We start from the raw sequence: 15,792 nt of genomic DNA, 5'->3' as shown, positions 1-15,792 counted from the left end.
CGTCCGGAGGGCTAAAGTGTGGCTGCCTGGTGGACCACAGGGTGGCTATATGGAGGTCCAGAGCATTCCCACCTGAAGCTCAGGAAAGTAGACATCTGGATGACCACAAGGTGGCAGTATGGGAGAGCTAAAGGGTTGGCATCTGGAAGACCAGCAAGTGGGCATCTGGAGGGTAGAGGGTGCTCATCTGGAAAAGCAGATGATGCTCGTCTGAAGGATCAGGTGGTGTGTATCTGGAGAATGCTGAATGAAAATGACAATAAAAAAGCAAAGCACTTAATTGCGACAGATCAACCCACGGGGAGTGACTGGAGACGCCTACCTCATCGGACTTGAACCAGCTAATAGTTGGAGGGGGTTCACCACTGGCGTCAACATCCAGTCGGAGCTTGTTACCAGCTATCACAACAATGGTATTATGGGAAACCACACTGCCTGTGCAGTCCAGGTGGATCTTAGGAGGCTCTGTTTGAAAAATAAATAAATGTTTCAGTGTGGACAGAGACAGAGACAGAGACAGAGACAGAGAGAAAGATCAAATCCCAAAGAGGAAAATAGAGAAAAAAAGACAATAAGAAATTTGCACACAAGAGAGGAAGACAAAACAGAGGGGGAGGGAGAGAGCGCAGGCAAACGAGAAAGCGAGCGGGAGGGCGAGTGGGAGAGCGAGTGGGAGGTCGGGCGTGGGAGAGCAGGAGGGTGAGCGCAGGCGAGTGGGAGACTGAGCAGGGGTGAGCGGGGAGAGCGGGCGAGTGAGCGGGGGGAGCGGGAGGGCGAGCGGGAGGGCTAGTGGGGGGAGCGGGAGAGTGGGCGAGCGGGTGGGCGAGCGGGAGAGCGAGCGGGGGGAACGGGAGGGCGAGCGGGAGAGTGAGCAGGGGGAGCGGGGAGAGCGGGCGAGTGAACGGGGGGAGCGGGGAGAGCGGGCGAGTGAACGGGGGGAGCGGGAGACAACAAGAGACAGGCAATGGGAGAGCAGCACTTAAACATTCAGAAGGGCTAACATTCATAACTAAAACGATAAAGTCACCTTGGGATGGAGGCCTGGTGCTATACAAGACAAAGGAACATAGGACTTAGGAGCAGGAGCCTTTCAGTCCTGCTCCACCACTCAATAAGATCAGGGCTGATCTGGTTGTGGTCTCAACTCCACTTTCCTGTCTGCCCCCCATAACCGTTGACCTCCTTGTCTATCTAAAAATCTGTCTAACTCAGCCTTGAGTTAAGCCAATGGCCCTCCACTGCTCTTTAGGGAAAAGAATTTCACAGAACCACCCTGAGGGAAACAAAAATCTCCTCATCTCTGACTTAAAAGGGAAACCTCTTATTCTTAAACTGTGTCCCCCTAGTTCTAGTCTCCCCCACAAGTGGAAACATCCTCCTGGTATCTACCCTACCAAGTCCCCTCAGGATCTTAGATGTTTCAATAAAATCACCTCTCATTCTTCTAAACTCCAATGGGGACGGGCCTACCCTGTTCAACCTCTCTTCGTAAGATAAGCCCCTCATCCTGGGAATGAGTCGAGCGAACCTTCTCTGAATTGCCTTGAATGCATTTATATCTTTTTTCAGATAAGGAGACCACATTTTTCCAGATGTGGTCTCACCAAGGTACAGCTGCAGTAACTTGCCTACTTTTATACTTTTACCCCCTTGCAATAAATGCCAACATTCAATTTGCCTTCCTAATCACTTGCTGTACTTGCATTCTAACATTTAGCAATTCATGTGCCAGGACACCGAGGTCCCTCTGTACCACTGAGTTTTGTAATCTCTTTGGCTGATCACACAATGTAAATTAAAAATGCAAACACCACAATTAAATTGAACAACATTCAGTACCGATATCTAAACAACTTACCTTGTCGGGGGACATAGACGATTTTGACCTCTGAAAGACACAAGAGAGAAATAGAGATTGAAAATAAATTCAACAGCTAAAAGAAATATTAAGCTTTGCTCCAATTTGCTGATCATCGATAACCTAGGGTAGGAACATAGGAGCAGGAACAGGCCATTCAGCCCCTCGAGCTAGTTCCACCATTCAATGAGTTCATGACTGATCTGTATATGAACTCCGTCCACCCAGCTTGATACTAAGTCTCCTAATACCCTTGGCTAGCAAAACTCTATTGATCTCAGATTTCGTATTATTAATTGACCTAGCTTCCACTGCTCTCTGAGGGAGAGAGATCCACCCTTCGACAACCCTTTGTGTGAAGAAGTGTTTCCTGACTTCTCTCCTGAATGACTTCTGATTTTTTGTCCTAGACTTCTCCACCCAGTGGAAAATCTCTTTCTATCTACCCCATCAATTCCTTTCAAAATTCTAAAAACCTTAGATCAAATCACGGCTAAGCCTTCCATATTCTGGGGGATACAAGCCGAGTTTACATAATCGCTCCTCGTGAACTAATTCTTGTAGCCCTGGTAACACTCTGGTGGAGCTGAGCTGCATCTCCTCCCAAGGCTGGTATATATCCTTTCTAAGGCGTGGTGTTCCAAATTTACACAGTACTCCAGATGAGGTCTAACCAGGGGTACAACAGCAGAAAAAAAAATCCCCCCTTTCATGTTGCCATTCTAGATCTTCATCAAGATAAGCTGCAGGATTAGAATGGACTATTGTACTGGTAACTGATTCAGGCCTTTTCTTGGTGTGCTGAAAAGTCTACAATCACTAGCTTGTGACTAAAATCACTTCTTCCACGATCTTTGGTTTTTGAATAGTATCTCTATTGCTACACTCTGTAGATTTTTGGGGTTTTTTTGTAGTCCTGTCTATTTTGTGCGTATCCAGTCACAGTCCTGTCTATATTTTGCGTATCCAGTCACAGTCCTGTCTATATTGTGCGTATCCAGTCACAGTCCTGTCTATATTGTGCGTATCCAGTCACAGTCCTGTCTATATTGTGCGTATCCAGTCACAGTCCTGTCTATATTGTGCGTACCCAGTCACAGTCCTGTCTATATTGTGCGTACCCAGTCACAGTCCTGTCTATATTGTGCGTATCCAGTCACAGTCTTGTCTATATTGTGCGTATCCAGTCACTGTCCTGTCTATATTGTGCATATCCAGTCACAGTCCTGTCTATATTATGCGTATCCAGTCACAGTCCTGTCTATATTGTGCGTATCCAGTCACAGTCCTGTCTATATTGTGCGTATCCTGTCACAGTCCTGTCTATATTGTGCGTATCCTGTCACAGTCCTGTCTATATTGTGCGTATCCTGTCACAGTTCTGTATATATTGTGCGTATCCAGTCACAGTCCTCTATATATTGTGCATATCCAGTCACAGTCCTGTATATATTGTGTGTATAACCAATCACAGTCCTGTATATATTATGCATATCCAGTCACAGTCATGTATATATTGTGTGTATAACCAATCACAGTCCTGTGTATATTCTGTGTATCCAAACACAATTTTGCATATACCCAATCACTGCCCTGCATATATTATATATACTCGGCCATGGTCCATGGGTTAACTGATACAATGGAAGCTCGAAATGACTCAATGCCTCATACCTAAAAAGTTGAGCTTGGCAGAGAGGGAGATGGCATAACCGTCTGGAATGAAGGTGTAGTCAGCTTCGTCATCTGGTGTCACACCATCAATCACAAGTCTATGAAACCTGCGGAGAGGAACAAGGGATGACCCAATGTCCAAGTTACAAGGGGCGGGGGTCAAATCAGCAAGCACAATGGCAGCAGGGTCATGGAAAACAATAACATCCAACGGCGCAAATGAATAGCAGCGACCATCCCACTGCTGATTCCGATCTTCAGGGTGTTCTTTCACTTTAGGCATGACCTTATCCCTCATCAACATGTTTGAAGGAATCTCTGCGGGCCAGAGGTTGTGTTGGGCATGACAGCTGATCGACCGTACCTGGTGCAGGGAGATCAGGGTGGCGCAGGGGCAGCAACAATATAAACCCGACCAATTGCCATTGAAGAGGACACGACTTACCTGCCATTGTGGGTGATGTGGACTCGCTTACTGGGAACAACCTCAATCCCGTTCTTCAGCCACTTGCCTGTCACCTTGTCGTCAGACACTTCACACTTGAAGACTGCCTGTTCTGAGGCCTTCAATGTCAGGTCAGCAAAACTCTGCAATATCTCCAGGACCTTGTCTGAAACACAGATTCAAAAAGCACACAGGCTCAGTCCAGCTGAGACAACTCGGCTTTGAAAAAAAATTACTTCGCCTCAACGCTACCAAACCTTGAGTAGATCATAATTAGACCACATAAGCATCTATTCCCACTGCTGTCATCTGACTCAATGATAACAGGAATAACGTAATAAAGATAAAGAATTAAAGCACTTCACAACCAATTAAGTATTTTTGAAATGTCGTCACTATCGTAATGTAGAAAACACAGGAGCCAATTTGCGCACAGCAAGCTCCCACAAACAGTAATGTGATAATGACCAGATAATCTTTTTTTGTGATGTTGATTGAGGGATGTATTATTGGCCAGGATACTGGGGTGAACTCCTCTGTTCATCTTCAAAATAGTACCCATGGGATCTTTTGTGCCGACGGGGCTTCGGTTTAATGTCTCATCTGAAAGACGGCACCTCCAACAGTGCAGCACTCCCTCAGTACTGCACAGGATTATCCAGTGATTTAAATTTTTGCGTTTAAGTCCTGGAATGAGACTTGAACCCACAACCTAATGACTCAGAGGCCAGGCCCATAGCTGCAGCTGTGCAAGTGAGTTAAAGACTGGACTCTAACTGAGAGGTTCAGAAGGTTTTCATGTGTATAACAGGTCTTTGAACATGTGATGTTCAAAATCATAAAGGGGGCTGGACAGAGTTGAAAGGGAGAAGCTGTTCCCGCTCATAAAAGGATCAAGAACGAGAGGGCACAGATTTGAAGTGATTTGTAAAAGAAGCAAGTGTGACACGAGAAAAAAACTTTTTCACACACAAGTGGTTCGGGTCTGGAATGCACTGCCTGGAAGTGTGGTGGAGGCAGGTTCAATCGAGACATTCAAGAGGGCATTAGATGATTATTTAAATAGAAACAATGAGCAGGGGTACAGGGGAAAGGCAGGGCAATGGCACTAGGGCATGAAGTTCATTTGGAGGGCCGGTACAGACACAATGGACTGAATGGCCTCCTTTTGTGCCATTAAGATTCTGTGATAATCCACATTATATGAAGGTGGTTAATGGTTAAAGCACAAAGGCGGCCATTTGGCTCACTGAGTCTGTGCTGGCTCTCTGCAATAGAAACACAGCTGGTCCGACTCCCCTGCCCTTTTCCCATTGTCCTAGTTTTTCTCTTCAGTTGTTTATCCAATTCCCTTTTGAAAGCCATAATTGGATTCTCCTCCACTGCACTCCCAGGCAGCTTAGTCAAAGTCCTAACCGCTCACTGGCTAAAAAAAAAATATTTTCCTCATGTTGCTTTTGATTCTTTCACCAATTACTTGAAATCTTTATCCTCTCATTCTGAACATGGTTTGAATCTGTGTCCTCTGGTTGGTGTCCCTCTTGCTGAAAGAAACAATTTCTCCCTAAAACTCCTCATAATTTTGAACACCTCTGTTAAACCTGACTTTAACCTCTGTGAAAACTACACTGCAATTCGCTTCTTGAATGACACGTTGAACAAGCCAACTGGCAAGGGCCAATCGGATGGCTGCTCTTTTCTCTTTGAGCCCCCTTCACTGTGGTTTGGGCCCCACCCCACCACCAGCCCATTTCATTCTCCGTAGCTCATTGTGAAGTACCTTCCACAATCAAATCAGCTTCTGATTCCCCTCCGTTAGTCATGATCTTGTAACGACCTCCATCAGACTTGTTGGCATCATTAATAATCAACATATGCTTCTTTCCGCTCTTCTTAATGCGATGTGACATGGAATCCACTCGGGTCAACTCCACCCCGTCCTTTGACCTTAAAAAGACAAGAGAGAGGGAAGGTCAGAGTTTTCCCCCCCCATTCCACACTGTTATGCACACTATTTCCATAATTTACCTCACTAAAACTTCCCAATTCCCTCCCTGCCTATAAGATGCTCTCAGAAACCTACCTCTTTCACCAAGGTTTTGACCAAAAATCTCCAAGTGACAAGCCTCAGTGGCAATGCTGTCATGAAATGCTTTGGGATGTTCTCTTACATTAAAGGCAAGTTATTGCTGGTGTCATAGGCCGGAATTTTCCAGCCCCTCATGCTGGTGGGATCTTCTGATCCCCTTGAAGTGAAAGGCGATTTCAACAGCTCCCAGCCCCACCTTAGGTCGGGGTTGGGGGGGGATGGGAGGGGCTGGAAAATTCCGGCCATAAAGTCATTATGTCGCAGAAGGAGGCCATTTGGCCCATCGGGTCCATGCTGGCTCTCTGTGGAGCAATCCAGTCAGACCCATTCCTTCTCTCTATCCCTGTAGCCCTGCAAGTTCATTTTCCTCAAGTGCCCTTCCAATTTCCTTTTGAAATCATCCTCTGTTTCCACCGCCCGATTTCCAAGTCATGACCACTTGGGGAGTAAAAAAAGTTCTTCCTCACATTCCCCCCTACATCTCCTGCCCAGAACCTTATATCTGTGTCCCCCCTGCTCCTTGTACCGTCAGCTAATGGGAACAGCATTTCTTTGACTACCTTATCAAAACCTGTCATAACCTTATACACCGCGATCAAATCTCCCCTCAACCTCCTTTGCTGCAAGGAGAACAAGCCCAGCTTCTCCAACCTAACCTTGTAGCTAACATCCCTCAACCCTGGAACCGTTCTAGTAAACCTCCTCTGCACCCTGTCAAGGCTCTTCACGTACTTCCCAAAGCATGGTGACCAGAACTGGACACAATATTCTAGTTGTAAACAGAGCTTTATAAAGATTCAGCGTAACTCTCCTTGTACGGTACTAAGGCATACCCATCAGGGAGCTCCTAGTTTACTCCTCGTTGAATTAGTTCATTGCACTAGGGTGGGACGGTGTAGGCAACTTTGAGACTCCCAAAGGGGACAATTGACCAGGGAGGGGGCTCCTGCTGCCAATCACCACTATTACACGCAAGCCAGCAGGTGCCAACCAAGCACAGGGTCAGCTCAGCCTTGATGACATTCCTGGTTGAATAGATTGTTGTCTGGACTCATGAATAACAGACGAGCCTGCACTTGGGGGTCCAGAGGTTGGCCTCTGTCCATGGAGCCTCACCCCAGAGAGGGCCAGTGTCTCCAGGAGAGAAGGCAGAAAAAAACCTTTATTCAAAAAAAGGAAAATACTGAAATCACCGGATTTGAATATTGGTCCAGTTATTGCAGATCGTCTTTTATTGGGGCACTGTTACATCTGGCTCTTGCAGCTACACACAGTTAACAGCATTAACGGCTTCAGATCAAAGGTGAAGGGAAGGGATGTGGCTCATGTGGTGTATACATCCCAGCATCGACTTGTTGGGCTGAATGGCCTAGTTCTGGTGCTCCCATGCATCTGCTGCCCTTGCCCTTCTAGGTGGTAGAGGTCGTGTGTTTGGGAAGTCCTGTCAAAGATGGAATGGCGAGTTGCTACAGTGCATCTGGTAGATGGTACACACACTGCTGCCACTCTGCGTCGGCGGTGGAGGGAGTGAATGTTGAAGGTGGTGGACGGGGTGCCAATCAAGTGGGCTGCTGTGTCGATGGTATCGAGCTTCTTGAGTGCTGTTGGAGCTGCACTCATGCAGGCAAATGGAGAGTGTTCCATCACACTCCTGACTTATGCCTTGTAGATGGTGGACAGGCTTTGGGGCATTAAAAATTACTCACCACAGGATTCACAACCTCTGATCTGCTCTTAGAGTCATAGAGGTATACAGCACAGGAAAAGGCCCTTCAGCCCATCGAGTTAGCGCTGGTCAAACAAGTACCTAACTATTCCAATCCCATTTTCCAGCAGCAGGCCCATAGCCTTGTATACCATGGCATCGCAAGTGCACATCCAAATACTTCTTAATTGTTATGAGGTTTCTGCCTCTACAACCCTTTCAGGCAGAGTTCCAGATTCCCACCACACTCTGGGCGAAAAAATTCTTCCTCACATCCCCTCTAAACCTTCTGCCCCTTACCTTAAATCTATGCCCCCTGGTTATTGATCCCTCCACCAAGGGGAAAAGTTCCTTCCTTCATGTCCCCCCTCAATCTCCTCTGCTCCAGGGAAAATCACCCCAGTCTTTCCAATCTGTCCTCATAACTAAAACGCTCCAGCCCAGGCAACATCCTGGTAAATCTCCTCTGCACTCTCTCTGGTGGCTACAGTATTTATATGGGTGGTCCAGTTCAGTTTCTGGGCAACGATAACCCCGAGGATGTTGACGGTGAGAGATTCAGAAATGAAAATGCCCTTGAGAAGGGCCCTGTATCCTAGCACGTTAGCCTCTCTAGAGGAAGAGGGGAAAACTGGGTGGTGGAAGGGAGACATGCAAAGATCCTTACCAGACTACAACTGCTCCTTCCTCTGAGACCTCACAATCGAACTCAACCCGGTCATCCACAAATACATGCTGGTCATCCAGGGGCACAAGGATGGTGACAGGAGGCTCTGAGAAAAGAAATGAGCAGTTTAACGTTGATAGTGGGGGAAAGAGATATCAGGGTCTCCTGAGCACTTAGACTGGGAGATAGAGAGGGAGTTGGATTTCTTCTATGTGCCAACTGAAAGCAGGGTCAACAACCGCCGTAGCACATGGATCTGCTGAATAGCCATTAGCCAATGTGCAAAAATAAAGCACGACTGAATATCATGTTAGCATTTCAGTTATATCAAGTATTATTTGGAAGAAAATAAATGAATTAACGGCACAAATAGAGGTTAATGAGTATGATCTTATAGCCATTACAGAGCCATGGTTACAAGGAGGTTAAAGCTGGGAACTAAATGTTCAGGGATATGCGGCTTTTTGAAAGGACTGGCAGGAAGGAAAGGGTGGTGGGGTAGCTTTGTTTGTATGAGATGGAATAAGCATGATAGCAAGAAATGATCTTGGATCAGAAGATGCAGAATCCATATGGGTGGAGGTATGAAATAAGGCACTGGTGGGAGTAGCCAATAGGCCCCCTAACAGTAGCCAGACTGTATGACAGAGAATAAATCAGGAGATAATGAGGACATGTGAAAAAGGCAGTACATTAATCATGGGTGACTTTAATTTTCATGTAGATTGGAAAAATCAAACTGGCAGAGGTAATCACGAGCAAGAATTCATAGAGTGTATTCGGGACAGTTTCCTAGAACAATATGTTGAGGATCGAACAAGGGATCAGGCTATTTTGGATCTAGTAATGTGTAATAAGATAGGTTTCATAAATGATCTCAGAGTGAAAGATCCCCGAGGAAACAGTGACCATAATATGGTAGAATTTAGCATTCAGTTTGAGAGTGAGGAACTTAGGTTGGAAACAACTGTGCTAAATTTAAATAAGGGTAATTACAAAGGAATGAGGGCAGAGTTGGCTGGAGAGGACTGGGAAAGCAGTTTAGCAGAAAAGATGGTTGATGAACAATGGCAGACATTTAAGAAAATAGTTCATGACTCACAACAAAAATATATCCCGGTGAGGAAGAAGAATTCTAGAAAGGGGATAAACCAACCATGGTTAACCGAGAAGTTAAGGATAGTATCAAATTGAAAGAAAAAATATACAGTGGCAAAGATTAGTGGTAAGCCAGAGAATTGGGAAAGTTTGAAAAATGAACAAAAGATAAAGAGGGAGAAAGTAAACTTTGAGGGTAAACTAGCAAGTATTATTAAAAAAACATGGACAGTAAGAGCACCTTTAAATATATAAAAAGGAGAGAGACCAAAGTGAAGAGAGACCAAAGTGAAATAGTAATGGGGAACCAGGAAATGGCAGAGGAGTTGAATAAATACTTTGCTTCAGTCTTTACAGCAGAAGACACCAATAGCATTCCAATAATACTAAATAGTCAAGGGGCAAAAGTGGGGGAGGAAATAAATACAATAACTATCACTAGAGAAAAAGAACTAGGAAAACTAATGGGGCTAAAGGCCAATAAGTCCCCTGGACTTGATGGGTTGCATTCTGGAATATTAAAGGAAGTAGCTGCACAGACAGCAGATGCACAGGTAGTAATCTTCCAAGAATCCTTAGATTCTGGAGAAGTCCCAGACGATTGGAAAACTGCTAAAGTAACACCCTTATTCAAAAAGGGAGGGAGACAAAAAAAAAGGTAATTATAGGCCAGTTAGCTTAACATCCATCATTGGGAAAATGTTAGAGTCTATTATAAGGGATGTAATAACAGAGCATTTGGAAATGCATAATATAATCAAGCAGAGTCAACATGGCTTCATGAAGGGGAAATCATGCCTGACAAATTTATTAGAATCCTTTGAGGAGGTAACAAGCGGGATAGATAAAGGGGAACCATTTGGGATGTCCTGAGGTTGTGAGTAGGCGCTAGGATAGATAAATGCACGTTCATTGTTCTCCCTGTATGATTCCTCTCCCTCCATTGCGCAGCACTTCCCTGCACAGTTCAATACAAAGCCAGTTACATTGGTCACCTGACTCCACAATGCTTTAAAGACATGAGACCCGCGGAACTGGCGCATGAGATTGCCCCTTCAGGAGGGGGAAGCAAGCGAGCGGTGGTAAAAAGAAAGAGCAGGCTGGTTTTTTCTGAGCCTTTTACATCTCAGACCTCCTTGACAATTATTCCCAACCATCGTCCTAATTTTTGGGAACAACTTCACTATCACTGGGCCAAAATCCTGCAACTCCCTCCCTAACAGCACTGAGTGTGTACCTATACCACAGGGACTGCAGCGGTTCAAGAAGGCGGCTCACCACCATCTTTCTCCAGGGCAATTACAGATGGGCAACACATGCTGGCCTAGCCAGCGATGCCCACATCCCGTGAAAGAATTTTTTTTAAACATGGAATGCTTTTGCCTGTGCTTTTCCGATCCCGGTCTGCCTTGGCAGCTCATGTCCGATTAGCGTCAAACGCGTTCACCTCAGCTCTATCGCCTCCTCAACTTGCAATGCAGGATGTCCTTTAGAATATCAACCCGCATTTATATAACTTCTTTAACACGGTGCAACATCCCAAGGCACTTCAGAGTGTCAAAGCAATGTTTGAAAAAAGCTTGGTCACAGAGGGAGGTTAAGAATTACCTTAAAATCATAGAAGGCAACAGCCCAGAAAGAGGTCATTCAGCCCATCTTGTACGTGCTGGCTGTCCGCAAGAGTGACTCATCCAATCCCACTCTCCCGCATCGTCCCCGTTAAGGAGCAGGGTAGAGAGGCGGAGAGAGGTTTAGGGAGGGAATTCCTGAGATTAGCACCCAGGCAGCTGAAGGTACAGCCACCAACGCCGGAGCGATTAAAACTGGGGATGCTCAAGGAGGCCAAAAGTGGAGGAGTGCAGAGGTTACAGTCATGATACAGTAACGGGTGGCAGAGGCCTAGAAAAAAGCAGTGAGGCTGCACTAACCCTTGACGAAGAGGTCAGCGGTACATTTATCTTCACCAATGATACACTCATATTCTGCGTCATCTGCCAGCGTGCAGTTCTTAATGGTCAGCACCCTCTTCAGTCCAATGATCTCAAAGATGTACCTGCCAAAGACGGAAAGCAAGAGAGCAAGCCATTGAGAAAACAGGCAAAGCATGAGGAGCATTTTGAAACTCACATTCAACAGCAGGCACCGGGAAGATTAGATTAAACTGGCAGGTCACCCATGGAGTTGCTCCGAGTCAGAAGTGGAAAGTGCGACAGTACATAAGTGTGACGCTAATCAGAGGTGCCCGTTTACAACAACTTGCATTTATATTGCACCATTTAACAGAGTGCCATGTTTCAAGCTGCTTCAGAGGGGTGATTATCAAACAATTTGACACCAAGTCACATCAGGAGATATTAAGATGGGTGGTGAAAAGATTAGTCAGTTAAAAGCTTAAGGAGCGTTTTAAAAGGAGGGGAGAGAGGCGGACGAGGTTTAGGAAGGGAATTCCAGGTCCCAGGGGGCCAGGCAACTGAAAGGCTGGCCGCCAATAGTCGAGTGATTAAAATCACAAAAGGTCAGAATTGGAGGAGAACAAGAGTTCTGAAGGGCTGGACAGTGTTATAGAGGTAGGTAAGGCTGTTTTAATACATTCTGTGGATCTGGCGAAAGCCAGGAGGGTAGGAAGAAGCAGTGTCTGGTTTCGATCTTTATGCTTTGGGGTGGATACACTTGTATTGGAAGCAGTTCAAAGAAGGCTCACCAGGCCAATTCCTGGGATGAAAGAGTGGCTTTAAGATAGATGAAGAGAAATTTCTTCTCTCAGAGGGTCATTAGTCTGTGGCATTCTCTACCCCAGACAGCAGCGGAGGCTGGGTCATTGAACATGTTTGAGGCTGAACTAGACAGACTTTTGATCTACAAGGGAGTCAAGGGTAATGGGGAGCAGACAGGAAAACGGGGTTGAGGCCATAATCAGATAAGCCATAAACTTATCGGATGGCAGAGGAGGATCGAGGGGCTGAATGTGTTCTTATAACTCCAAACCGACATTATCCATAGCCTAAGCCATCAAGCTCACAGTTCAATGGGAACAATTGTAATGGGGACCCACTTGCTTCATGAGGCACTGATTGCAGGCAATGAGATGAATAAGCCACAGGTTAGAAAAACCAAATAGTGCTGGGACCAATGGTCCGGAGTGCTGATTTACTAAAGGCAAGTGATCTACCAACTGCACTGCTCACCATTTGGTTTTCCTAATTCCTGGTCCCAGGGGAGGTGATGTAAATGGGGATGTGTAAAGCATGACTTGCAAGACTCAAAGGCCAGCCACTGTAACCAGGGCAACGAAGCCAGGGATTGGAGAAAGTGCCACAACACCAATCCAAAATTAAGAAGCAGGGCCGAAGGATAGCTCTAAGGCCAGCCCGGTCCTAGCATCAGAAGGAAACGGGGCAGATGGGGCTAGGCCTGAAATCAGCTGGCTGCACACAGGTCGAAGGTAGTAGCCAATGCTAAAACCTTGAAGATCAGGTCGAAGACCCAGAAATTGAGTTTCAAAGGCCCAACATTCAAGCCAAGAATCAGAATGGTGGAACAAAATGACCAGTGAACTTGATGAACTGCAATACATTGCCACCTAATGGTAGGAGGCCTTCAACTAAAGTGACAGGCAAATGTTGACATGGGGATGTTTTCCCATTTTAAAACCTTGATGTAAAAATTGCAAAGGGGATGTAAGGTTACAAAATGGACAGGAGGTCCACTCCATACACAAGGCTTCTAATTATCACTACAGTTGGCATCGCAAAAATATTTGACTTCCCAACGTACCTGCCACTTGGTCTGATTTCCTTCCCATTCTTCAACCATTTCACTTCCAAGTTTGGTGATGCCAGCTCTATGGCCATTCGAATTTTGCCACCTTTGTCTACCTGATATGCGCTCTCCAGCTTTTTAGCAAATGCTGACCAATGCCAATTAAAAACAGGGGGTGGGGGGGAAAATTAAAATATAAATTAATTATGCAGCAAACATAATTTTTAGACAGGTATAGTGAACACTAATGAGAGAACAATTTTACACTATGCGCAATTATCTGTACCCTCGCTATTAAGACTATTAAGACTGGACAAAAAGGAGCAACCAAGTTTTATGGAACAAAGTTCTGAGGGGTGGGTTTTGAATTTTGGGGTCATTCAGGTGGGACAAAGGTGGCCCACCCTTTCCCTCGTACCTCTCCCACTGCCATTTTGAGGCACTGGTCTTACTTAAACTTGGCAGCTAAGCTGCTTGCTCCAAACAGGAAGACAGAGACTACAGCAAGGAAGGCCACAGGGGAAGTAGGCTTGCAATGGCAGAGGGTTGAGGTGGGGAGGCGGACAGCTGGGTTGAAGGGGGAATGGTGGGTGGGTGAGGCAGTTAACCTTTCGCCAGACCTAGCTGGCTCCATTGCCCACGAGAGTGGCCGGAGTGTATCCAGTTCTGACCTAAAATGGCAATTGGGAGTCCCATTTAACGCACAACCCCCAATTTCCATGTTAACAGGGACCTGTGGCCAGAATGAGGTGGGTGCTTATAAAATGGCGAATGCCACATTGTCACTGTTAACGAGACAATGGGCCGAATGGTCTCCTTCTATGCTGCAACAAAGCTATAATCCCGAGAGTCCGATTCCATTTCGAGGCCATTAACATCCAGTTTAAAGCAGGTAACGGAAATCGATCCCTGTATGTCCACAAATACCTTTGTGCGCGCAAGTGAAATTGAGCGTGTGGAGGTGCCTGTCCACTCTCTCATTCTCCCTCTCCCCAACTCCCCCGCCTCAGGTTATGGCCTAAGATTCACTCACATTCGCTCTTCTTCTCCACCCTCTTTTTCTTCTTCAATCTCTTCAACATGCCCCGTAGGTCAGTGATGCCGTACTGGAACGCAATTTTCTCATAGTCACAGGGCTTGGCACTCTTCAGGATTTCCCAGACATCGACATCTTCGGTTGGAGTTGCTTCAATTTTGACTTCCCTGTTTCAAAAATAACAATAGTTAGTGATGTCAAGCAGCCACAGTTGCCTGGCACAGAAACACAAATAGCTGGAAAAACTCAGCAGGTCTGACAGCATCTGCGGAGAGGGATACAGCTGACGTTTCGAGTCCGTATGACTCTTCATCAGATCTAAGACATATAGAAATGAGATAAAATATAAGCTGGTAGGAGGTGGGTGGGACAGGAGAGCTCGACAGGGGGCCAATGGGGGCCAAGAAGAGACTGCCTGGCTACTGTGTTTCCTACATTATAACAGTGACTACACTTCAAAAGTACTTCATTCCCTGTGTAGCACTATGGGACATCCTGAGATCATGAAAAGGCACAATATAAATGCAAACCTTTCTTTTCTTTCGACACTAGGATTGTCCACATGTAGGTGGACTGTATGTGTGAAAAGAACACAGACTCATGTGGAGAGGGAAAAGAACTGATATATCATCTTTCACAATCATGGGCCATCTCAAAGGAGATCAACAGCGAGCAAACTGCTTTCAACATGTAGTCCCTGCAATGTTAAATAGCAAATTCATCCGTCTTTGATGTTGCGCGGTTGAAGCATCAGTCCTGGTCGGGGGACAGGAGAGAACTCTTTGAAGCTTTTGCAACCTCTTAGTTAGACAGACATCGTCCAACATCTTATGCAACATCCTGGGGGGTTTACCATCGACCAGAAACTGAACTGGACCAGCCATATAAACACTGTGGCTACAGGTCAGAGGCTAGGAATTCTGCGGAGAGTAGCTCACCTCCTGGAGGCTAGGTCACTGAAAGTATTTAAAGAGGAGGTAGATAGATTTTTGAAATATCGGGGAGTTGAGGGCTATGGGGAGTTGGCACGAAAGAGGAGTTGAGGCCTGGGGCAGATCTTATTAAATGGTGGGGCAGACTTGAAGGGCCAAGTGGTCTACTCCTGTTCCTATTTTTTATGTTCTTATGATCCTGACTCCCCAAAGCCTGTCCACCATCTACAAGGCACAAGTCAGGAGTGTGATGGAATACTCTCTACTTGCCAGGGTGAGTGCAACTCCAACAACACTCAGAAAGCTCAGCACCATCCAGGACAAAGCAGCCCCGTTTGATTGGCACCCCATCCACCTTCTTAAGCATTCACTCCCTCCATCACCGACGCACAGTGGCAGCAGTGTGTACCATCTACAAGATGCACTGCAGCAACTCACCAAGGCTCCTTTGACAGCACCTTCACCAAGAAGGACAAGGGAACAGAATCCCCTGCAAGCTCCCCTCCAAGCCACACACCATCCTAACTTG

The 15,792-nt window shown here is 46.1% G+C and overlaps 1 protein-coding gene across 1 annotated transcript in view; it reads right to left on the bottom strand.

Moving 5' to 3' along the window:
• Positions 1-15,792, bottom strand: part of LOC121271621 (myosin-binding protein C, fast-type-like) — a 73,491-nt gene that overhangs the window by 42,115 nt on the left and 15,584 nt on the right. Inside the window, exons 10-18 of the mRNA XM_041177666.1 lie at positions 14,329-14,498; positions 13,311-13,443; positions 11,465-11,589; positions 8,439-8,544; positions 5,758-5,924; positions 3,978-4,143; positions 3,533-3,639; positions 1,859-1,888; positions 323-465 (exon numbers count right to left, since the gene is read on the bottom strand). Coding sequence (XP_041033600.1) covers positions 323-465; positions 1,859-1,888; positions 3,533-3,639; positions 3,978-4,143; positions 5,758-5,924; positions 8,439-8,544; positions 11,465-11,589; positions 13,311-13,443; positions 14,329-14,498 — 1,147 coding nt within the window. The remainder of the gene's footprint in view (positions 1-322; positions 466-1,858; positions 1,889-3,532; positions 3,640-3,977; positions 4,144-5,757; positions 5,925-8,438; positions 8,545-11,464; positions 11,590-13,310; positions 13,444-14,328; positions 14,499-15,792) is intronic.

This window comes from Carcharodon carcharias, chromosome 31 (genome assembly GCF_017639515.1).
Source record: "Carcharodon carcharias isolate sCarCar2 chromosome 31, sCarCar2.pri, whole genome shotgun sequence".
NCBI classification, from domain to species: Eukaryota; Metazoa; Chordata; class Chondrichthyes; order Lamniformes; family Lamnidae; genus Carcharodon; species Carcharodon carcharias.
Note: the sequence above shows the minus strand (reverse complement) of the source record. Positions and strands in the feature narration are given on the sequence as shown.